The sequence below is a fragment of the Gopherus flavomarginatus genome, chromosome 2 (genome assembly GCF_025201925.1).
Source record: "Gopherus flavomarginatus isolate rGopFla2 chromosome 2, rGopFla2.mat.asm, whole genome shotgun sequence".
Taxonomy (NCBI): Eukaryota; Metazoa; Chordata; order Testudines; family Testudinidae; genus Gopherus; species Gopherus flavomarginatus.
In genome coordinates this window covers 32,717,820-32,742,526 of record NC_066618.1, presented here as the reverse complement: position 1 = coordinate 32,742,526, position 24,707 = coordinate 32,717,820, and the positions used below count along the sequence as shown (strand labels likewise).

General features: G+C 41.5%; 3 protein-coding genes across 6 annotated transcripts in view; 1 reads left to right on the top strand and 2 right to left on the bottom strand.

The window, feature by feature from the left end:
* Positions 1-549, bottom strand: part of MAP3K8 (mitogen-activated protein kinase kinase kinase 8) — a 28,211-nt gene extending 27,662 nt beyond the window's left edge. Inside the window, exon 1 of the mRNA XM_050939127.1 lies at positions 530-549. The gene's annotated coding sequence lies outside the window, so the exon portion shown is untranslated. The remainder of the gene's footprint in view (positions 1-529) is intronic.
* The window catches only part of LOC127044377 (uncharacterized), a 564,702-nt gene that overhangs the window by 44,972 nt on the left and 495,023 nt on the right, over positions 1-24,707 (bottom strand). The gene's annotated exons all lie outside the window — the stretch shown is intronic.
* Positions 362-22,854, top strand: MTPAP (mitochondrial poly(A) polymerase). Of its 4 annotated transcripts, XM_050939106.1 has the most exons (10): positions 2,488-2,507; positions 2,540-2,613; positions 3,509-3,681; positions 4,337-4,570; positions 7,354-7,578; positions 13,437-13,648; positions 17,751-17,977; positions 19,361-19,453; positions 19,534-19,607; positions 21,959-22,854. In XM_050939106.1, the coding sequence occupies exons 3-10, from the start codon at positions 3,607-3,609 to the stop codon at positions 22,322-22,324; spliced, it is 1,506 nt and encodes a 501-aa protein (XP_050795063.1). In that variant the 5' UTR covers positions 2,488-2,507; positions 2,540-2,613; positions 3,509-3,606; the 3' UTR covers positions 22,325-22,854. The 4 variants fall into 4 exon arrangements, with proteins under 4 accessions (XP_050795061.1, XP_050795059.1, XP_050795060.1 ...); XM_050939104.1 differs by lacking the exons at positions 2,488-2,507; positions 2,540-2,613 and adding an exon at positions 362-450; XM_050939102.1 differs by lacking the exons at positions 2,488-2,507; positions 2,540-2,613 and adding an exon at positions 531-676.

The window sequence follows — 24,707 nt, the reverse complement described above, 5'->3', positions numbered from 1 at the left end:
GCCCGTGGGCCCGGTCACACTAGGCAGTGACAGGCTGCCTTGCCCCGCCCATGGGAGGGTTAGCACGTGGGTTATTGTTTGCAGGACCGGGACCCTCTCTTGTGCCTCCGGCTGGGGGCTGGACTCCAGCGAGGAGCCCCTCGGAGCGCCTCCTTCAGCCGAAACGCCTGTTTCCAAGCCCGGCTCACAGCAGCAGGAGCAGCAATGCGCCGTGCATGAAAGGGGGGAGCGGCTCTTTGCCGGGGACCCAGCCTGCGGGATGCTGAACGCCCAGGGGAGCAGGGGCTCGCAGTGCCCTCACCCCGCAGGATCAGGCCAGAGCCCGGTGAGGCGAATGGGTCCCGGCCCACAGACTGGGCTGGAGGATCGGATCCCGCTCCCACTGAGCCCGGCTGGAGGCTCCAAGGCGCCAGGCAGGGCTGGACTCCGGTAGCCAAGCAGCAGAACTAGGTGCGAGATTTGACTCTCGTGCCGCTCCGTACAGCGCGCGAGTTCGCGCCTGCGCACGGCGGTTTACCCTGGCCCTCACCTCACGTTCCGGTAATGGCGGCCCGCATGAGGCTGCTGTTGTGGTGCCGGCTGCGCTTCCCTGCTCCGGGGAGGCCGCGCCTCAGCCAGGTCCGGCTCAGCTCCAGCGAGGCCGCCGCGCAGGGGGCCCCTGGCCGAGAGGAGGCAGGTGAGGCGGCGTCTGTGGCGGGGCAGGGCCTGGCTGGGGGCGGCTGCTCTGGGCCAAGGCGGCAGCTCCCGGCTCCGGGGCTGGGTGCTGCCGGGCAATCGGGCGGGAGGCTGCTGGGTGCCGGGGTCTGGCTGGGGCTGCGCCTCCGCCCTTCCGCGGGCCAGGGGTGTGATAGCGCCGAAGCCGGGCGGGGCTGTAGTGCCCTGGCAGCTCGGGGAACCTCGCGAATGGCGCGCAGCGGGCTGTGACCCGGCTTCTCTCGGGAGCGGTCGTGTCCGCCCCGCCGCGTGGGAATCATTTGCCAGCCCCCCGTGGCTCGGGTTAGCGCTGGGAGGGGCCAGGCTCTGTCCGCTCGAGGGGCTGCGTTGGCAGCTTGTGTACAAACCAGGCGGGTTGCAGCCTCTCCGAGCTACCATCGGGAACAGTGGTCTGCAAGTATTACAGGAGCTAGTAGCCTTCCCTCAGGCTGAGGTGTGTACCTGCCGTGTAGGGGCTGGGGGCTGCCCTGCCCTGTGAAATGAGATCACCTTGCAGAATTCCTAGATTCCAAGGCTAGCGGGGATCACTCTGCTCATTTAGGCTGACCTGCTTAACACTAGCCAAATACACTCTATGAATTATTTGGAGAGAGGTGTCATTAAAAAAAAACAACCTAACCTTAATTAAAAATTCCGAGTGATGCAGAATCCATCATGACATTTGCCAAATTACTGCAGTGGTTGATTGTTCTCATTATTAAAAGTTTGACGCCGTATTTCTAGTCACTGGGCTGCATTCTAGGCACGACTATGTTAGAACGTGGCAGAGCTGTCACTGTCTGCCATATACCAGTTCCTGAATATGCATCACTAAGATCAAAAGAGAATAACCATCCTGTTTTTGTCAAAACGGGGGTGGGATGGATATGTGTCCAGGAAGGATGCGGTACTAAGCATCTAGTTTTGAAGAGCATTGTCACGTGCTTTACTGTTCGTGTTGAAAATTCCAGTGTTCTGTTTCAGACTCTAATCAGGACTTAAATTTTATCGGCTTATATTTTAATAGTTTTTGCCTTGCATACCAGGCAAGTTAAAATATCTAATTCTAATCTCTGCAAACCAGAAACAGCCCATTTGAATACATCCTATCTTGACTTTTTCCCCCAGAATAGTCATGTTAAGAAACAAAAGTTTAAAACTGAAATAAACTATTTTCAGCATCTAGTGGCTAGGTTTTTTTTTTTCAAGATCGACCTTTTTTCTCATTAAGCATATCAGTTGAACTTGTGTACAGGTTTTTTTTTTTTAAGTTAAATACAAAAGACTGAAAAAGGTTCAATATACTTCTTCATAGAATGCTGCCAGTTATTCCTAGAAAATAGTTCAGGAATCATTGGAAGTTGAGTTTATGGAATCTCTGGGTTTCTCAAAAGAGATGTTTCATGTGTTAAAAATAAATAAAAGTCCCTACTAGGAATAGCTTTAGAAAGCATCACATAGAATGGACAGTGATCATATTTGTCATGTGTTTGCACAACACATATTAACGGTTACTGTTAAAGTTCAATACCACTTTGCTACTGTGTAAACCTGATAATTTGTTTTTAAACCCAACTGCAGTGCTGCAGACAGTGGCAGCAACTCATCCTCTTTATTTCTGTGTGTTTTCCCACTAGCTCGTCTTCAGGTGACTCTAAATAGCACTGTAGCCTGCCAGCTCTGTCCAACAGGCACAGACAGCTTGCGAGGAGCAGAACTCTCTAGTGCAGTAGTTCTCAACCTTTGGGCAGCCCAATCAACACATAGCTGTGGCCCATGTGTCATCTCAGGGCCATACAGATAGTATATATATTGTGTGGATGAGGCCCACATAACACACAGAGAGCTGCATAAGCGTCCCACAATGGTAAATAGGGTGAGAACCACTGATCTAGTGACAGAACCTGCAACAGATAAAAGGTGGGAGAGAAAAATAAGCATAAAGTAGTTGGAAAATGAAAGAGAAAAAATCCTGTGGGGTGGGGGGAATAAAAAGCAGAAAGCAAAACTGAAAGAAAGACAGAAAAGGGAAAAAACAAGGACAGGGGAAAAGAGAAATAGTTGGGGCATGTCAGAAAAAACGAGATGTGATGACTACACTAAGACATAGTATGTTAAGGGGGAGTTGGCATGGGTTTCCAGACCCAGTATCGTTGCATATTTGTATAGAGTTTAATGATCAAGGAAGGACAGGAGCTACTGGTCCGGGCTGAAGAATGTGTCACTGTCTGATTGTTATGCGTTTGTATCACAGCTGCTCTCAGCAGTAATATGCTCTGGCTCAGTTTAAGTAGATGTTTTACATAGAAAATATCAAGACAGTCGGTAATGTCAACATAACAGGTTCACTATAGAAATACATTTTCTGTGGAATGGGAATTCATTGTTGTGGGTTTTCCCCCCTTATCTGACTTAGTAAAATTGTGGAAGAATTGCACTTACACTTTCATATAGCACTCCTGTGGTTTTTGTTTGTTGGTGCTTGATTGATTTTGGTTTTTTTTGTTCCCAGTTTCACTGTGGCTCATGTCAGTGCCATTGGGGAAATACTATGTGCTGAAAAAGGGCACTAGTGCAAATCTCTTGGGAGTGCACACATGGGAGGAGAAGGGAAAACTAGAGGTGAACAAGTAAAACAGTAGGAAGGTGAAGAAAAATTGATGCAAAGGGGAGAAAGAACCTCTCTTTTGGGGGATTGCCCATTAGTAACTTGGTTTTTAAAACTGAGTTCTGTACATTTCTTAACATCAAGCTACCAGAATCTGTATAAAACCTACATTTTTATGCAGAATTTTTTTTCTACCCCCTCCTACAGATTCTAAAGTCGGTACCCGCAAGAAGACATTTCCTGAGGTGCAAGCAGAAAGGCTAGAGCAAGCACAGCGGACTGTTTTAATTAGCTGCCCAGCCAAGATGAGTGAGAAAAAATTTCTCAAGTATTTGTCCCATCATGGAAAAATTAACAGTCACTACTTTTATGAAAGCTATGTACGTACTTGGAGTATTTTAATTTGAAATCTTTTGTTAAAAGCTGTATTTGGGCAAAAAGAAATGTCAGTGACTGGTTTGCAAGAAACTAGTTTTGTCCCTCTCAAAAGTTGGGCATCTTTGACAAATTACTTGTATGTATTTCTTTTCATGTTTGTTAAATTTTACAAGATGTTATGTAAATTAAGAATTTTTATTCCTACTTCTCGATATTTCAAACAAGATTTGTTTCTTTTAATTGAATAGTGACACCCAAAATGAGTTGAAGATAGCACACATTTTTGGGCGAGGCTAAAGCTCTATCAGTAACTTTCATGCCACATGTTTGCTTGCCTAACAGCAGAACATATTTATTTGCACTCCATTCACTTCTTAAATCTAGCAGTAGTGGAAATAAATATTTTCATTAATTTGCTTACTTTCTAATGCAGAAATGTGCTCATTATGTCAAATGGTATACAGCTTAAATTCTCTTTTTGACAGCTTGTAAAAGAATATAAAGGTGCTGAGGTGTGAATTAGTGTGAAATGCATAGGATAAAAATCGTATTGTAGCTAGACAGCTATGATTACTGTTGCAACGGTAATATCAATGTAATTGTTTATGCCTTGTACCAACTATTTTAACACGTCTCTTCACTTTTTAATACTTTTAGGGTACGTACGCTGTGGTAGAATTTTCTGAAAAAGACAGCATAACTTCACTACAGGATGTTATCCGAACCCCAGGCATTGAAGAGGAATGTGCTGTTCCATTTAAATCTAGACTTTTTACTTTAATGTTGAAAAACCCATCAACTCAAGCTGCTGATCAGGCACCAGTTCACTGTCATAAGCAATCCACCATTCTAGTCAATGATCTTGTTCAGAAGCTTTGTAGTGCTGACAGTGTAAGTCTATGGCAGGGGTGGGCAAACTTTTTGGCCCGAGGGCCAGATTGGGGTTGCGAAATGGTATGGAAGGCTGGGTAGGTAAGGCTGTGCCTCCCCAAACAGCCTGGCCCCCTCCCACTTCCTGCCCCCTGACTGCCCTCCTCAGAACTCCCGTCCCATCCAACCCCCCTGCTCCTTTTCCCCTGACCGCCCCCTCCTGGGACCCCTGCCCCTGACCACCCCCCAGGATCCCACCCCCATCCAACCCCCCCCCCCGTCCCCTGACCGCCCCCTCCCAGGACCCCCTGCCCCTAACCACCCCCCTGGGATTCCACTCATCTGGAACACTCCCCCTCCACCCCAAGCCCCTTTCAGAATGTGGCCCTGTGAGCATGGGCGGAGGACTCAGGAGGAACAGGGGAAACTGCGCAGCTGGAGAGAAGCGGCGGTTTCCCCTTTAAAGTGCTGCTTCTCTTTGGACTGCTGCGGCTTCCCTGTGCTCCTCCTGAGTCCTCCGCCCATGTTCCCACCGCCCGCACCGCCCCTGCTCCCCTGAGGCTGCAGGTGAGCCTCTCTCCCTGCTCTCCCCTGCGATGGCACAGTGAGGTGAGTCTGCGGGGGAGGGGGAACAGCAGGGGAGGAGCCAGGGGCTAGCCTCCCCAGCCGGGAGCTCAGGGGCCAGGCAGGACAGTCCCATGGGCCAGATGTAGTCCATGGGCGGTACTTTGCCCACCTCTGATCTATGGCTGTAGCTCTCTAAAGGGTTTTTTTTTTCTTTTTTTAATTTTGTGTATGGAAATGGAAAAGCCCTTTTGGGCTTTTACAGCTTAATTCCACTGATCAGAAATATTTATCTGAGCTATTAGGGGGTTGTCTTGGATAAATGCATTTCATAAATTGAAATAAATATATCAAGTGGTTACTTTATTTGTTATGACCATTAGTGTGTGTGAAAGCAATCTCTGAATGAGATGGTCTACTTCTGTTCAGTCTTGCAAATCTTTTTTAGCACCTGTTTATATTAAACAGTTAACTCTTCAACAAACTGATATTTATTTCCACACCTTATCTTGAGGTTTGAGATTTCTGATCCCATATCTGAATCCATCAGTAAAAACAAGAAAGACTTGGCCTTTCTGATATTTCTAAGCTTTAAAAAGTAGAAATAAAAATGGTGGAAAGAGGTGGAGGAGAGAGAGATGTTTAAGTAAACTACTGTGACAGTAGGACTGATACCTTGAAGCATAATGTCTGAGTAATGCAACATATCAGACTAAGACGAGAACATAGAGGACTTGTACAATTTCACTTCAATTTTTTGAAGGAAAAAAATTATCAGAAGTCTTACAATACATTAATATTTACCTTTTCTGAGTCTTAGTCCAGAGCACATTTTTTTGCTCTTTATTTATTACTCTAAGTAAAGCTTCTATTGAAGATAATATGAGTGACGGCTTTTGGAATAATACAATATGGGACCAGGTTCCCAGGCTATAAGTAAAAAAAAAACCCACCTCTTAAATGTATTTTAGTTTTAAAAAAAAACAAAACAAAAAAAGGTGGATATATGTACTGATCAAGTCAGAAGTGACTGGTGGACTTAGGATTCCATGGAGGAAAATTGTAGAGAGGGGCAGTGTTCCCTATATGGTAGCAGCAGAATTCCTGATTAAGCATTCCATACTACCCTATCCCAGGAATGCAGGCAGGTCAGTGGAGTTACTCGGGATTTATACTGGTGTAAGAGCTTAAATCCAGACTAACTCCATTGACTTGTGCTGAGTTACTTTGGATATACAGTGCTGTAACTTGAGATTGACTGCCCACTTTGGTTCATATAAAGTGATTAGATTCTTGAATGATGGTGAGCAATGAGTATGCTCGGAGAGCCCCAAAGAAGAAAGTTTTAGCCATAAGCTAAGTAGGACGTCACTTACAATGTTAATGTCTGAGAGACCTATGGAATACTACCAGTGTTGTTCTCCAGCTGAAGAATGTATCCCTCTACCTTTCTTCATGCTCCTCTTATTTACCTGTGAATTTCTCTTTGATGCACTACTGCTCTCAGTACAAAGATATTTGGGATACCTTTCAGAGCTGAGCAAATGGCACCCACTGCAGATGACTGAACAGAAATGGGGGCACTCTCCTGCAGTAGGAAATTGCACCAGTAATGGACTGGATAACTTGATAGGATGAAGGGATCTGTGGAGGTGAGGGGCACATTCCATTTCTTCTTCAAACCGAAAAAACACTTTTTTTTTTTTGTGTTTCTTTGGAAAAGCCATTACCAAATTGCAACACCACAGGAGAGGTACTCTGGGTTAGAGCTAGATTAACCCCTAATGGTGAGTTGAATAGCCTGGGAATTGGGGTATTCAGGATGCATTTGCATCATTTATGGTGAATACTTTGGTATCCGTTAAGAGTCAAAATGCTGGGTATCATGGCCAACAGGCTTCATGTTTTCATTTAGATCTATTATCTTCTTTTTTTTTCTTTCGGTTTTACTTTGCTGCTCCATAAGGAAAAGTCCTCAATAATATCTCTAAATGTGTTGGGGGTGGTTTCTGAAATGAAGGAACTGGTGTTTAAAGCTCTAGAGGGCATCTTAATTTGTAAATATTTTATTTACTTCTATAGCAATGTAAGTGACATAGCACTGACATTCATTTTAAGAAGTTGAAGAATAGCCTCTGAGGGGGGTATTAAATTAGCTCAGAAAGACTGGATGCTAAGCAAAGAAATAAATAAGAAAATGGAACTAACATATATTTTAATGTTTGTTTTTTCTTCATTAGGTAAGTAATCAGTTGTACACTCTAATGGATGAATATCAGCTAACAGAGGAGAACATTAAGCTCCGGTTTCTAGCCTGTTCTCTGATTCAGGAAATTGCATGTGCATATTTCCCAGAGTGCACAGTGAAGCCATTTGGCTCCTCAGTGAACACATTTGGCAAATTAGGATGTGATTTAGACATGTTTTTGGACCTGGATGAAATTGGGAGGAGCCCTACAAGAGCGGTAAGGATAAACTGCGTGTCTCTAACATGTAGGAATTTTTTGACAGATTTAACCACATAAAGATATAAGTAAAACTGGATACACTATACTGAGGTTTTCAAAAGATTTCAGATAGTCTCTCACAAGTGTCTGTTAAGAGGATTTGGTGTTTTGTGGGGATGTACAGAGCTAGAGACTTTAATGAATTAACAACTGTGATCTGGAAACAGAGTAAGAATAAACAGGTTTTTCTCATCATGGCAAGAAGTAAACTGCAGTGTCCCCAGTAGTGTTCACTGTACTGTACAGCAACTGCACTCCATAGTTAATGCTGAGACATTCAGATGCCACAGTGACACTTCCCTTACAAAACTCTTCGGGCTTAGAATAGAAGTCTATACTTTAAACCCCCAAACTGAACTTGCTGAGTGAAGTAGCCAATTTGTTTGCAAGTTGGCTTCTTTAAAATAAGACACAGAATTTTTTTTGTAGAATTTGGAGCATGGAGGATTAAAAACTTAATATAAAATTGTTAAATTTTCCATGCATGTCCTAAGTTTCTAGGACACCATATTTTGTCTATAAGACTAGGACTATGTTTACACTTAAATTGCTACGGCAAGGCCACGGTGCTGCTTCAGTGCAGACACTCACTACAGTGAAGGGGGGTTTCTCCTGTTGCTGTAGTTGATCCACTTCCCCAAGAGGTGGTAGCTGGGTTGATGGAAGAATTCTTCTGTCAACCTAGAGCTGTCTACCTTAGGGGTTAGGTCAGCTTAATTATGTCACTAGGGATGCATACTTTTCACATCCCTGAGCTACATAGCTGTATCAACCTAACATTCTAGTGTAGACCTGGCCACAGTTTAATGACTCCTCACTTCAGCTCTCCAGCCTTCCTTTGTGACCCACCACCAACTTCTGCTACTGTGTTTCACTGCCACGTGGAAGTATATGAATGAGTAGTGCTTATTTTTCCGATTATTGGCACTTACCAGTGGCAGTTGGGGAAGTTTATACTGGGTTTGTATAACTTACCATACTTTACTGACCTAACTAACTTCATTAATCAGAACAAATTAAGAAGACATCTGCCAATAAAAATGAATGCAGTGAATGTACTGGGCTGTTGGCAATTTGCATTCATAGTTCCTCTAAATACTTTGTTAGTCAGTTGAGTTAAACTCAAGAACTGTGTTCCATAGGTGAACCTCCTTCTGTTGAAATCTGTCTCAGCCATTACCCGGGATGTGAGCAGGTCTGAGATGTCTTGCTCTGGGTTTTCTTTAGTAAAACAGTCCAGCTGGCATCTAGCTCTTTAGTGTAATAGGGTAGATTGATTTAAATCAGCAAGCAGGAAATCTTGATTTAAATAATTTAAATCTGGTTTTGCATTTGTACTTAGTTATTTTCCTAAAAAAAAAGTTGATTCTTCATTGGTTAGTAACCATTAAAAATGTTGATTTGCAACTAAACATAGCCTTTACATTAAAACTGATACTGCTTCTTGCTAACCAGGAGGATAGACTTTATCTATGAACATTTATTTAAGCAGTTTAAGCTTAGCGTATGTTTATTCATTCTTAATTTTTGCATTTTGTATTATGTTAGAAATTTGAGAATTATGTATTTCTTTTACTAGATTTAATGTTTTGCTTGTGATTTGTCTCAAGCTGTATTTGGAAATTGGAATTAACTGCATAAAAGAGTTTTTCAAATAGTTTTATTTAATTGATAAAAATATTTTAAATGTGCTGGATACAAGAGAAAAAAATGTAAGTTAAATGCAAAAAATATTTTGGTAGAAACCTAACTGATTTTTAAACAAAAAAAGTATATGTAGTTAGGGAATTGAACTGACTATTTCTGTTTGCTATGTCCTTCAGGATTTCAGAACTGTAGATCTCATCTCACAATTAGTTTTTGTTCATAGATTGGAAGAGGAAAATAAGCTTTCCTAGTTCAGCTACCAGTCGGTTTCTTAAATTTTCATGAACTAGTCATTGAACTGAACTAGTGAAATAAACTGAAATTAGGAAAATATCTTTCTGCACCTGCAAGAAGGCTGTCAAAAGCTGGTTTACATGTGCTTAGCCATTGACTTCCGCCAGTTCAGTAGTTGTGACTTTCTTTAAAACTTTGGCCACAAACATGTCCTGCCTAATACTTTTTCTAATTTAAATGATTTTTATAGATTATCAAAGTGTACTTAATTTAAATAAGAGTTCCATTTAATTGGAAATCAAATTAAAAAAAAATAGCAATTCAGTTTTGTCCTCCCTGTATTGTAAAATTAAAGCTACAAGTTATCTTGTTTTCCCTAACCCACTCTATTGTTTGCTGATGTTAGTAGCACTCTAAAGCCTCTTTCTTTGGCAATGCTGTTATTTTAGTTGGCGATGTTGACACACATTCTCAGTGGGGCTCTGAAAGCCATTTTGGGTTTCCTCATTGAGCTCATCCAGTTAGAATATTGTCAGATTAGTAGCAACAAGTGGACTTGAAGATAAAAACAGTGTCCATATGTAATGATGTTGTGTCAAAAGAAGGAAATAGTACAAAACTTTGTCGTCACTGCATGTAATCATGGGGTAAGTAATGGTGTGGTTGCCAGCCCTGCTGCTGTGCGACCACATTGTTGATGATAGCAGGTTGCTGTCACACCCCTTATCTGCACCGGCTGTGACAAACAATACAGCTGTCTGAGCTTGTAATTTGGGATTCTTGATGCCACAACTCACTGTGCTCATATTCTTGGGTTGATGTTGTGCAACTTGTTAGTTTACTGTTTGAATTGTTGGCTGGCATGTCTAGGCCCATGAAATTCATTTCCTGGCAGTAACGTAGTTGGTGTAGTGTTGTTTTGCTATGTGCTGGCCAAAGATATGGCTATACCTATCCCTAATTACCAGAGTCTAAAACTACTTTTTATGGAGGCAGTGATTCTTTTTCGTGTGCTTGCGCCATCTGCTACCAGAAGACATTGGCAGGGGTTTCAAAGGCTATTTTGAGGCTAGAGAAGACAGAGGCAGCGAATTGCTGTTAGAAGTAGCATAGCAAAAGCAATTCCAGAGGACCATCTGGACGCGGAGGCGTGAACTGAGTGGGTATTGTTTGTAATGGCAGATGACCCCTACTCAGACCACTGCTTCTGGGCCAGGAATACAAACATTTGCTGGTGAGACCTTTTTGTGATGGAAACATGAGATAACTAGCAGTGAGCCCAGAACTTTCACATGAAGACACATTCATGGAGCTGTGTGAGGACCTTGCCCTTGCAGAAAGCATGAGAGCCGGTAATGGTCCTGAATTGTGTTGCTCTTTGCCTTGTGAAAACTGACAACCTCAGACTGATACAGATCTGTTGGCAATCCATTTGGGTTTGGAAAATTTACAGGCAGTCCAGTGATTATTGAAGTTTGCAAGGCATGTAATGATGTATTGTCCTCCAGGCTTGCCAAAATTGGAAATATTCCTGAAATAATTGCAGGGCTTGAACAAATGGGCTTCCTGAACTGCACAGGTATGATTGATTTGGACATATATACCCATCCACCATCTCAAGCGAGCAAGTATATTAATAGGAAATGATACTACTACCTCATTATGCAGGCTCTTGTGGATCTCCAGGGCATGTCCATGGATACCTACATCAGATGCACTGGCTGGGTTCGTGATGCCAGGATGTTCTAGAGATCTGGCCTGTTTCAGCTTGAGCAAATTATGTTATCTCCTCCCTGCCCCTCTCCAGGAATGGACCAAAATCATATACAAAATAAACTGCCTGCACTAGTGGCATGGGGTCTGAACATACAGGTGTTTGGGATAGTGGTGAGTGCCTTTGAGTACGATTTTATGGCAGTTTATATTTTGGCCAGGATATGTCCACAAACCTTTACACTTTTTAATGTTAGATGCTTTCATTGAGAAAAAAAAGCTGCTGCCTTCAGCCACTGTGAAGTTGCAGTTTGCATTCTTTTTCTTTGCCTATACGCCATTTTGACTCATGATTGGAAAAGAGGGATGGGGTGGAAGATATTCAAGCATAATGGTGCTGCATCCACCCTTAACTGAAATCAAAATTAGGATTATAAAATAAAGTATTTATTTTGTAATATTCTGCATAATAACAAAGATGACAGCCTCCATCTTACTGGCCTGAGATTCTGAGTCCTTCATTACTTCCTCTGCCTGGGATGCCTGTACCATGTTGTGACTTCCTGGGATGTATAAGGGAACAGCTCTTGTAAATTGGGGCCAAGGTTGCCTCCCAGGCTAGGGCCACCTTCCTCTTTCAGTTCCTCTGCTTCATCTCCTTGATGGTTGTCCAGGAGAGGTTGGGTTGTATCTTCACAGACATGAAGGTTCCAGACTCCTTCCCACACTGTCTCTAAAGATGAAATGGACTTCTCTCACGTGGGTTCTCAACACATCATAAAAGGGACAGGTTTTGGGGACTCTCACCAAATTTCTTATTTTTATTTCTGGCCTTCCAGTAGCTCATCTTGTGTCCCATTTATTTTCTCCCTGTCCTGCTGTCCCATTTGAGCAATCTCATGATCAACCAGCAGCTATTTAGATACACCTTTGTACAGTGTGATATTTTTTCTCTGGTATTAGATGTGGATTTTTCTCACTTTAGCCCAAAGCTGCACCAAGATTCTGGTGTGTTCATGTGGTCAAGTGGCTGATACACTGGCTTAGGGGCTGCTATTCTGTTGTTTCAAACACCAGAGGTGGACAATTATGGAGAAACTCCAGATAGGGTGGACCATGGATGCTGAGCAAAGGGATATGAAGATAGACCACTTCCAGTCATGGGTGAGAGCACCAGTAGATGGCAAAGTAATACATAGGAATGGTGCCCAGTGAGTTAATGGAAAGGTATTGGAGGACCATAATATCTTGATTTGTTATGGGTGTTCACTTCATTAAACCTTGTAGTAGCAACACTCATTAAAAGCTGCCTTATGGCTTAGCGTGTGCTGGTGGCCTTGTGGCAGATGTGGATGTGTGAAGGCAAACCATACTAAGGGGGAGACAGGCTGACCACAAGGTTAGCATGCAGTCAAGACAAGACCTGAGAATTTTTTTAAATATGCTAGAACAGTTATTTCACAAGTGTGAATAAAAATTTATTACTGTAACCTAAACTGGACATGAATTAGCAGGTATAAAGACACATTGTAGGAAAATACACATTGGCTTGGTTAGAGTACTGCTATAGAGAATTGTGCTGACTCTATACAATACGTAGAACATTAGCTTTCTTTTCTGAGATAATGAATTTAAGAGTCTTCAAGAAGCTGGGCTGCATTATGAGGTAATGATAAACCAATGTGCTGAAACTCTGGGATTTTCCAAAAGATTAAAAGGAAATGTTCTTTAACAAAGAACCTCACAAATGGGGTTTTTACAAGCTAACAAACACCTTGGTCAAAAGAGAGGAAATAACATGTTTTGTAGCTTGGTTGTACTTCTTGTTTCTAGTTTTTTTTTTTTTAATTAAATTAGGTCGCTGAAACAGTGTGCCTCATCTTGACCTCTCTGTTTTTACATTACTGAAAAAATCTTGGAAATTACTGTACTACTTACTTGTATACAATAGTGAGATTACAGCATTCATATATTTATCTAAGTAATTGCATTTCTAATTGCTCAGTTGTTAATCTGGAAAAAATGTAAGCGAGGCAAAGATAAAGTGATGTTTTAAAATGTTTTCTTTTATTGAGTCCTAAAAACTACTTGCAATGTGTGTTTTTAAAATCTTTAATCACAAACCATTCTTTGCAAGTGATTCCAGATGTCTTTCAGAAGTGTCCCAGAATCTTATGTCATTTTCAGAACTGGTAATTTACCTTCATCTTTTTTTGTGTTAGAAAACAGGTCCCTTTTATATGGAATATCAGATGAAGAGAGTACCTTCTCAAAGAATAGCATCGCAGAGAATCCTCTCTGTGATTGGTGATTGCATTGACAACTTTGGCCCTGGCTGTGTGAGTGTGCAAAAGATACTCAATGCTCGCTGTCCATTGGTGAGATTTTCCCATCAGCCAGCGGGGTTCCAGTGTGACCTGACAACTAACAATAGGTAATGAAATGGCAATAGCATTTAAAAAAATTTAAATAGAACAATAATATAGTGGAAAGCTGTAATGAAAATTACTTATATACACTTCTCTATGTGTGTCTGTTTATCAAACAAATGATACATTTGAGAAGTTTTTTTCCTTTTCTACATAAACCTAAAACAGGAAATATATTTGACAACTCTTTTAAAAATAAAACAAAACAAGCACCACATTTTCGAAGACTAATTTTGAGGACTAGTCTTATTTAATTTAGAAGTAAAAATACAGATTATAAATACTTTTTCTAAAACTAGAGATATGAAAACTTACAATAATGATTACAAAACAATATAATAAAATGGATATGAAATCAGGAACATACAGTTTTTCATTAACTTTTCAATAACTTTTTTGATCCTCTGTTGCTTTTAGGACTAGGTAATTGTATAATACCAATGTTAATTTATATTCCTGCATTAACCTGAAGTCTGATCACTGAAAGGCTATTTGAAGTTCTCTTTTTCTTGGACTGAACACAGGCAAACACAGAATTATTTTATATTAGCCTAGCATTCAAGATATATTGCCACCTAAGCAGTGCAAACAGGCAATTGTTTTAAAGAGAAAGGAAGTGAGACTTGATGTTTCTGTACTTGATGCCTTTTGTGATGATGTCCAATTGGGGGAGCAGATTTCTTAAAAATAGCCCTGTGGCCTGACAATTCTCTTCTTAGTTTTGCTTTAATTTTTCGATTACATGTACCAAATAGCCACATGATTGCCAGTGAGGCATGTCAATGTTTTGTTTTTATTGATCATGGGTTGGGAGAGATCTGGTGTGCTGTAGAAGACACTGGAACAAGCTCCTGAGTTATGCCTGTAATTAATTTTGATGTTCCTCCTCTTTACTTTTCTGACTTTTCCTGAGACTGTTGCATCACCTGCAGTATTTACTTATGATATCTTGTACATTAGTGATAAAAGTGATAATACAAGAGAGGAAGAAGAGAATAGCAAAGTAAGAAACTACATTTAATCACTGACTATGGGCCAGAATTTAACTATACTGTATGGGCAGTATTGTTGTAGAACCAGATGAGGTTGTCTTCTCTTGGTAACTGCAAGACTTAGTGTCGTTTACAATTAATCAAATCTATCAGTTTTTAAAAAAAAGTATGCTTACTATTATTTGTATTACTGTAGCTAATAACTTATTGAAAGCTTCCAACTGAAATCTGTTTCTTTACCATTTCCCTGCTGTCCATTGCACACTTGTTTATTTTAGTTACATTTCTTTTGACTTATGAGCTGCTGTTCTCTTTTATGCATATAAAGGTACACACTCAAACCCATAAAAACACAGGAATATGTCCAGTGACAATGGAACATTTGGAGAATTTAGTTGCCAAATTTTTGCAAATCTCTACTAAGTATGTGAACAGATTTTTCAAAAGTTTATAACTTTGGCCACATTTGGGTGATATTTCATGGGAACAGAAAAAGGCACATCCTTGACACAGTGCAAACCCCTTGCCAAATTTCAGGTCCCAACTCCAAAGCACAGAGGCACTAGAGATGCTTAGTGGAATGTGAATTTTAACATAGGCAAAAAGTGTTTTTTCCCTAGTCCTGTTCTGGGAAATGGCTGAGCCATTTTCGCTGAAACGTTGCAAAAAAAATGTATCATAAGGCATACACCTGGCATGAAAAATTTCAGCCTGTTAGTTTGGCAACTGAAAACAGGATCTTAAAAATTGCCTGCTACTATAGTTTGTATGCCACTTAATTCTTTCACTGCATTATCATTTTTAAGTCAGAGTTAAACATGTACCCTTCCCTGCTCCTCCAATTCCTAACACATTCTACTTGTGGACACCCATGTGAAAAAGGGAGAACGTGCTAACTGAAGTGTATATGTAGACTGATCTTTTTTTTCTTTTTTAATAACATGATTGTAATCCCCCTTCCTTTTTTTAACTGCACATAAACTTTAGAGAAAAATTCCTTTGCATTTGTTTAATCTTGTAGTCGGCTCAGAGGTGAATTTTTTTTTTAAATTAATTGAGTATAATGTGTGCCATTGTTGAAATTTTGACATGCTAAGGGTATGTCCACTTTGCATTGTAAACCTGAGTCTGTGGGGCCTGGACTTGTGGACTTTGTTTCCAAGCCTGCGCTTGAGCATCCACAGTGCATTGTAAATTTGGGGTTAGTATAGCTGAGAGCCAGGTCCAGTAATTGTAACACATCCATTCTGTGCTACGCAGACCTTCTGTCTTGGGTCTGCAGCTTAAGTTGCAGTCACCATGCAGAATGACAGGGCTTAGACCAGAGGTGGGCAAACTATAGCCCAGGGGCCACATCCGGCCTTCCAGACGTTTTAGTCTGGCCCTTGAGCTCCCATCGGGAAGTAGGGTCTGAGGCTTGTCCCGCTCAGGTGCTTCAGCTGGGGAGCGGGGTCGTGGTCTTGCTTCACTCCGCACGGCTCCCAGAAGCAGCGGCACGTCCCCCCTCTGGCTCCTATGTGTAGGGGCAGCCAGGAGGTTCCGCACACTGCCCCCACATCAAGTGCCACCCCTTGCAGCTCCTATTGGCCAGGAACCGCAGCCAGTAGGAGCTGCAGTGGAGGTCCCTGCAGACAGGGCAGAGGGGGCGAGTCAGAGGATGGACATGCCACTGTTTCTGGGAGCTGCTTGAGGTAAGCACCACCTGGAGCCTTCCACCCTGACTCCTTCACGTGCCCCAAACCCCTGCCCCAACCTGATTCCTCTCCCGCCTTCCGAACCCCTCGGTCTCAGACCAGAGCATCTTCCTGCATCCCCAGCCCCTCATCCCAAGCCCTTCTGCACCCCAACCCCCAATTTCATAAACATTCATGGCCCGCCATACAATTTCCATACCCAGATGTGGCCCTTGTGCCAAAAACTTTGCCCACCCCGGCTTAGACCTTATTTATGGTGAGACTCTCTGACTCATCCAACTAGCAGGGTCCTAGAACTTTGGTCCTAAGTGCTTACTGACCGAAGTCAGGCAGATTTGGGTGTGGATGATAGGTGGGCTTGGGCTCAAATCTGAGTCAGGGCTTGGGTTTAGTGTGCAGTGTAGATATGCTCAGTGAGGCTGTGGAACAAGCTAAGACTACAAAGTGCAGTTCAGTAGTTTTGCATGTAGAAAGCTTCCCCTCCCTCCCCCTCCTGTTTTGGTCCATATACAGATGGAGGAGGAATTGTCTTCACTTTTGCTTGTTTTAAAATAGCATAGAACATTGAGGCTAGTGTAAAGCACTTCAGCACGTCTAAATTTTAAAAGAAAAGTAACTTTTCTACTCCCAAAATCTGACTTAGACTTTACGAAGCTTATGTTTGTCCTTTTGAGGTGGTGCTGCATAATCTAGAGAAGTACCTGCAGTGCTGGGAGCGAGTAACTCGTGTATCCGTACCTGCCACTTTTGGTATTAATAGTTTGATTTAAAAAAAAACTTTACACTGGGCTGTCATAAACTTTTGGATGTTTCACTTTAAACCTTCATAATCTGAAAACTGCTGAATTGACTTTCTTCAAATGTGGCTTGTTTTGTAGATCTCACTGAGACTCAGTAGATCTCATTGAAATTAAGATCTTTAGATTTTACTTGATTTTTGAATGCATTGTATTGTAACCCTTTGTATCCAAGGTTATCTAAGAAATTCCAGATTGTATTTGGTTTTGTATTAAATAATTTATGACAGATGTCTATTAAGATACTCAGAAGCATAAGAGTCTCATTTAAGTCTGCACTTTGAAAGTTAATTTTGCATTTTCTGACTCTGGAATGCTTTATTTCTCCTTTGTGAGGTTGCATTAATTTTTTTATGGACATTTTACACAATTTCACTTCTAAAGCGTATTGATAGTATTTCTCTTCCACTGCACTTAAGTCTCTAATTATAGGGCCATCCGGAACTTCATCTTAGACATTTTCAGGTGTTCTCTCCTACTCTTATATCATATGCAACAACTTGGAAAAAAGATCCTCTTTCTTTATAATTATTACGTCTTAGAGCAGCATGAGTTAGGGTACATTTGGCAGTTGGTGATTCTCTTTAATATTTACAATTTGTTCCTTGGACTTGTGTCTCACAGAGTTGCCATGAGAAGTTCAGAACTCCTTTATATATATGGTAGCCTGGACTCACGTGTAAGAGCTCTTGTGTTCAGTGTGCGGTGCTGGGCCCGTGTACATGGCATCACAAGTACCATTCCCGGTCCCTGGATTACGAACTTCTCTCTAACAATGATGGCCTTGTTTTTCCTTCAGAAGAGAACACCACCTATCATTCCAACACTAGACCAACTTAAAGATCTAGCAGGTAAGAACATTTCCATTTTGGAGTAGGACTAGCTCTCATGTGTTTTCTCTCCACTCTGGTTTCATTGAGTTTAGTGTGAATTACAGTCACTTTTGATGGTCCAAAATAATCTTGCAAATGCCATATATTTGAGAGAACATCCAAGTCATTGAACATCGGTACTGATTCACTGTTGCAAGGTGAATACTTTGGAGAATCAGACACTTTGATTGATTTTTGGCTTTAAAATAAATTTTCCTGTCACAATATTAAATTCCATTGACAACATTAATTTGATACTAAATTATTCATTTAATCCCAGTAGGAGAGCTGCAGTACTTACAGAAAAGCTTTATTTTAACTGGCTCAGAAATTGGGGATTGTTCTGTGCATTAGGCAATTAAAAGTCAGCATTTTCTTAAAAGTCCAGGTTGTTGTTTCTTCTGGTTTGTTGATCTTCTGTTCCTCAATAAATTAACCATAAACTACCATGTAATATTATCTTTTCACTGTCATTTGGTATGATATGTTATTTTCTAGTCATCAACTTTGACATCAATATCAGACTTTTAAAGAAATTAAAAGCAAAAGCTTTATTTCTGACTGATAGCTTTTACTGAAGAGGGCTCAGCGACTTATAAATAATTCTCAGAATGTCCCTGTGAGGTAGCATTTACTCATTTTATAGATGGGTAAATGGATTAAGTTTTTTGCCCGAGATCAAAGAAGGTATGCCAGTGAAAAAGTGCAGAATAGAATCCAAAAGACCTGACTCACCAGTCATCTATTCTAACCTTTAGATGTGCTCCCTCCCAGACTTTGAAGTGGAGAATAAAGGCTAAGGTGCATGCTGAATGTTAGTAGTTTTGAAGTGAAAACAACTTTTAAAAGCTTTCAAAATCAGTTTACCAACAAGCTTTATTTTTTAATTCCCTTTGAAATTTCGAATGTGGAAATTTGAAATGTTACAAGAAAAATCCCAATGCACTGTGGTAAGTATCCGAGAGGAAGGATACTGATCATGCAACCCTTACTTGTGTCTGTAATCTCACTGATTTGTGATGGTACAGGCCCTAAGTAGGGCCTCCTTGTGTAACTGTCTTAGTGGTTGATTTTCAAAGGAACAAATAGGATTCATGCACTTACCCATTTGTGCTTTTAAAAAATCTCCTGTTTAGTCCTAAGCACTGTCCCTCCCCCTTCCACAAATTTAAACCATTTAAATCTTTAACTAATTTAATTGTAAAATGTAATTTACCTTCTGTACCACTTGCACTGATTTAAGGTATTGCTTTCTTTTTGAAGAGGATGTCTGAGTAATGCTTAATAAATATGGGGGACTTTTTTTTTTTTTTTTTACGGTATATCACATTTAAACACATTGTTCATAACTTGTCATTTCAGATGCAGAAGATAAGCATATAGTCGAAGGTCATGACTGTACCTTTGCTAGCAATCTAAACAAAATTAAGCCTACAGAAAATACAGAAACATTGGGTAAGTGGATCTTCATTCAGTGGTTTTTCCATTTCTGTGAGAACCATATCCCTTTCCTTATTTTACCTTTTTCCTTTCAGATGTGCTGCTGAGTGACTTCTTTGAATATTTTGGGAATTTTGCTTTCAGTAAGAACTCTATAAATATTCGAAAGGTAAATGCGTTTTAATCTCTTCCCATTACTCTTTAACTGTCACAGTTCTCACTATATGAGAGAGGTAGAAATATGCAATACTGCGTAAAGGGCCAAATTCTGCTGCCCTTATCCATTTATCCTACTAACTAATACATGACTGACTGTCTAATGTACATTTCTTCATAATCATAAAAAATAGTTTTCTTATCATAAGGAAATAGTATCATTCAGGAAACATTTTGTGTTTTGCAATTGTGTGGCACATTTTGCAGTTGCAGAAATTACACATAGAATACCTGTAAACTGATTTTATCCATAAACTGGCAGTCAAATTCACAAAGAAAGTTAAATTCTGCAGAACAAAGCAAAGCCACTGATTACCTACTTCTTGATAGTGCTGCAGCACTAATTTATTCGTTGTATTATAAAGCACTAACTATAAGCCAATAAAGCCTCTCAGCTGAATGCTCTGTTACATGAGAGGTGTCATTGTTCATAGCTGCCTTCTTTGTCTCACTTCTGTGGTTAGAGAGCTTTTTTAAAAAAAACAAACAAACAGACTTGGACTGTACAACACAATCCAACATTTTTTTGGTCTTCATACAGTGTATCCCTAAAGGCTTTGCAGTTTTAAATAATTGATTGGGAACCCAGAGTTTAGACCCCCTCCATACTTCAACTTTTAACTGAGTTTGAAACTACTTACTGGCATGGCTGTTCACCACAGTTTGTGTGCACACACATAACAGATAAAATTTCATGAGTAACTGTGACAGTTAAGTGTTTTGTGTCTGCTTAGGGACCTGTGCTGGCACGTGCATTTCTTCATGTAATTCATTCAGCACAGTTGTTTGCAATGTTTACAGAACTCCCTAACCATGTTTATGTAACTGGCTTAACCAGTACCTGTTTTACTAGCTCTTTGTGAGATAGGAGATCCCAGAGTATATTGTCCCATGTGCTGCTATGTGAGTGTATCCTTTGGGCACTCAATTTCCTGCTCTCACACTAGGAGATACCTACCCAGATTTTCTCAGAAGACACTGACACAAACACTGCTGGATGTCGTGGTATTTGTGGACTTATCGGTTGGTTGAAATGGCAGAAAAGTTACTTTGCAGATACAATCTGAACATTGTTAACTTGTGACTAATTAAGATAACCCTTTTTTAGAATTTGCATATATCTAAATAAATAAGACGGCCATGCTCCAAACTGCTTACCTAGATCACATTTAAAAGTTGCTGTGTGGATTGGGCCTTCAGCTCGTCTATGTTGTTGCTTTCTGTTACATGTATAAGGAATCCTTTGCCTCTTTCTTTCAAATAAGAGAATTTGTTGTTTGCATGTTACGTATTACCTATGTGTAATTGGGTAAAATAGACAGGTAAGGGTTAAGGGCTACCTTCCTGTCCCATGAACCAGCAAGTGATTTAAAGGAAGGGTATGTTCTCCTTTCAGTATTGAGAGAGCCAAGGAAGAAGCCTTCAAGGACTGCAGGGCATGGTTGGCAGGAGAATTGCTTGGTTTCGGTGTTACGCATGAGTTTTCTGTTAACCAATAAATTGTGCCCTGAGGCAAGGACCTGAAACAGACTCTGGCATGGCATTGGTTCCTTCCTTAGTTTGTGAGAGAGTCCATGAGCTTTACAGTGTGCAGCAGTTGGTGTTGCCCAGACAGCTCACAGGAGCACTTTAGTAGTGAAAACGGACTTGGGAATACCCATTAAAAATATGCTTCAGTTTCGACAACATGCTCAGCACTGTAGAAAATACAAGAAGGCAGATCCTGCTGTGAAAAGCTTCAAATCTGAGAGATATGCAAAGGGCAGGAGGCACTGGGGGAAATCCAGGGAAGGAAATAACTCACCGCTTTTAAAAAATTATGAACTCTTTAGTGTGGGCATTGTGAAAGAATGGAGTGTTTTGGAGGGATTTTTGTAGCCGTGTTGGCTTAACAAATGGAGCTATAGAAATCATTCCATGCATACAGGGCACAATGGGGACAAGAGTGGAAGGCTGAAAATTGTCTTGCTGGTGTAGAAGAGAGAATGGGAGAATTGCATCAGAGACAAAGTCTGAGATGTGGAGATGTGCATTGCCTTGAACGAGATGAGACATTTAAACATGCTATGGTGAACAAGAAGTAGCCATTGAAAGGGCACAAAGAGTGAGAATGACATGGTCAGATTGACAGGCTAATTAAGTTGATGAACATTTACTTTCCTTTTTATGAAAGTAATTCCTTATTAGGTCAAAGGACCTTTGCAATTTAATATTGCTGTAATAACTTAGCTGAACTGTTCTATTTGCTGTATGTATAATACCCATGTGAAATATTTGTCTTTCCTATCTTTAAAATATCTGCAGGGAAAGGAGCAAAATAAGCCTGAGCCTTCTCCTCTCTACATCCAGAACCCCTTTGAACAGGCCCTCAATATCAGCAAGAATGTTAATCAAAGCCAGCTGGATAGATTTGTAGCTTTGGCCAGAGAGTGTGCCTGGATTTTACAGCAGGAAGATAAAGGTCATTCTTCATTGAATAATAGCCAGCCTTGGGGACTGGCAGCCCTACTGCTACCATCTGTAGCAAGTAATTGTATCAAGGGCAAGAAGAGGAGGAGGGGACCGGCAAGTGAACGAATCAAAAGCCTGTTGGACTCTTTGAAGATGAATAATGCAAGCAGTTTGGTGAAGAATGGTGGGAAAAGGACCTTTAGCAATCAAACACGGTAGCTGCTACTCTGTTGTGAGAATTGCTTGTGGTAATAATTGGAAGAACATTACTTGAACTTAGTTTCTACTTGAGGTGAGATGGAGAAAATTACCTCCTACTGCCACTGTCCTAAAACTTGTGCAGAACTATTTTGTTTTTCTGGGCATTATCTCTTCTAAAGCCCTCCTCACTCTTCCACCTGACCTATGGATGAAGACCATCCAGACATCAGCTTTCATATCCACCTTCTTAGGAGCAGCCTTATTCTGGGAACAGTTCAAAAAGCAAAACAGATTGGGCCTGCGGAAAGGACTTCTGGAATCCTGTCAGCTAATGGACAAACAGTGCTAACAAAAGGAAGTGTCAGAAGCAACTTCTTTCCAATGAAATCATGGCTTAAAAGATGATGCAATGCTAGCGCAGCCCCCCTCCGCACACACACACATCAATGCACTAGAAACTATTTTAACTCAAAGTACTTGTATGCCTTTTCGTAACCGTTTTTCACACATGTAAACGGTGCAAGATATAATAAAGCGACTGGAACTTGTTAGTATAGTTAACATGTAATTTCATATAGCAGTGCTCTCAAGGCATTTCTTAACCATTTTAAACTAAACAAACAAGGGTTTACTGCAGTGCAGGCTTTGTCAATCCATGGGTCATGACCCAAAATTGGGTTGCCTTAAAGCAGTGGTCCCCAACGCGGTGCCCACGGGCACCATGGCCCGCGTCCTGGCCCCCGGGAGAGCACCCGCCGAAATGCCGCCGAATTTCAGCAGCATTTCGGCAGGGACGCCTCTCAATGACGCCGCTTGCCGTCGACAAGTGGCGTCATCAAGAGGTGTCACCCCCGAATTTCGACGGGGCCGCCTCTCGATGACGCTGCTTGCTGTTGACAAGTGATGTCATCGAGATGCATCGCTCCCAAATTTCGGTGGGGACGCCTCTCAAGGACGTTGCTTGTCGACAGCAAGTGGCATCATCAAGAGGCGTCCCCACCGAAATGCCACCGAAATTCTGCAGCATTTCGGCGGGTGCTCCACTGCCGCAATGGCCTTTCGTCTGGCACCCGCCAGACGAAAAGTTGGGGATCACTGCCTTAATGCATCAAAGGATCCCAGGGCTGCTCTTCATGATGACAGGAGAGTGACTGGACCAAATTTGAGTGGTACTGCAATCCCATGCGCCAGGTCACATCCTCCTCTCCCTGCTCCCTCCTCAGTCAGAGGTGCCAGGGTGGTGCTCTGACCCTGGAGGTAATGCTTGGAGTGGGGAGCCAAGCCCCCTAACCCCCCAGGATAGGAGCTGGGAAGGAGCGGTTGGTGTCATGTTTTCCAGTAAATACTGTCCCTCTGATGTATCCCTTCCTCCATCCCAGGTGACTTCCCCTGTGCCATACCACCCATCCTGGTCCCCAGCACCCCAAATCCTCCCACTCGGTTACCCTCTGCCCTCATGAGTTGTGTGGGGAGGAACTGTGGTTTTTTGGGGGAGTTATTGACTTGCTGCCCCTTACCCTCTGTATCTTTCTCCCAGAAGTCCCAAAACTTCTTCACTGTATTTTCAATCTCCCCACTTCACCTCCAGGACCCCAAATTTCCCCCACCCCATACCTTCTGTTCTCAGGGGCCAAGAGGGGGAGCGCTGTGTGATTTTGGGGGGCTGTATTGCTCTCTGTCTATCCTCCCTCAGTTAGTGTGGAAGATTCCCCAACTGTTCACATCTGGCTGGAGCATCTGGAATCCTAGCTCTAAGCCCCTCTCCTTCCCACAGACATCAGGAGGGGGAAGCATCAAGTCTAGGGGTGTTTTTGGTGGGGATAGTCTCTGGGTTGTGACAGGTCCTCAAGGTTTACAAATGGGTCTTGAGCCCAAAAAGGTTGAGAACCATTGCTGTACTGTACACCAAAACTAAAAAGTAATATTGACAATGACACTTTGATACCTTCTTTGCACTTCAGAGAAACAGCCATAATTAGAGTATCATCTAGCCACGATATTGAGATTTCTATTTACCATTTATTTTTAATATTTCAGACTTTTCAGAGTTGCAGTGGTATGGCTTAGGCTTGGTTTTCCTTTCTGGAACTGCAGTCTGATCTGGTATTGTAGTATTAACTGCAGAAAAATGTAGTTCCTCTTGCCTGAGGTGTGGTGGCTGAAAACAGCACGTTCCTGTACAGTTGTGCACATCCCACACAGTAAGGAATATTACTTTTCAACAGACACCACTATAATCTGTTAGATTCTTCATGTGAGTTAAAAGTTCTTTATTAGATAAATTTCATATTAATATAGTTTTTAAAATAGTAACATCCATCTGAACGTATGAATTTCTGATTCACAAATGCTTTGTCAACAGAATGACTTTTCCTTTATTCATCATCTTAGCACTAGAAGT

What these genes read in the sequence shown, in the direction of transcription:
- MTPAP (XM_050939102.1), top strand. Translation starts at nt 544, where the DNA reads ATGGCGGCCCGCATGAGGCTGCTGTTGTGGTGCCGGCTGCGCTTCCCT. An exon ending in GACCTGACAACTAACAATAG is followed by an intron (nt 13,649 to 17,750) that starts GTAATGAAATGG and finishes TGTGTCTCACAG; the next exon opens with AGTTGCCATGAGAAGTTCAG. An exon ending in CCAACTTAAAGATCTAGCAG is followed by an intron (nt 17,978 to 19,360) that starts GTAAGAACATTT and finishes TTGTCATTTCAG; the next exon opens with ATGCAGAAGATAAGCATATA.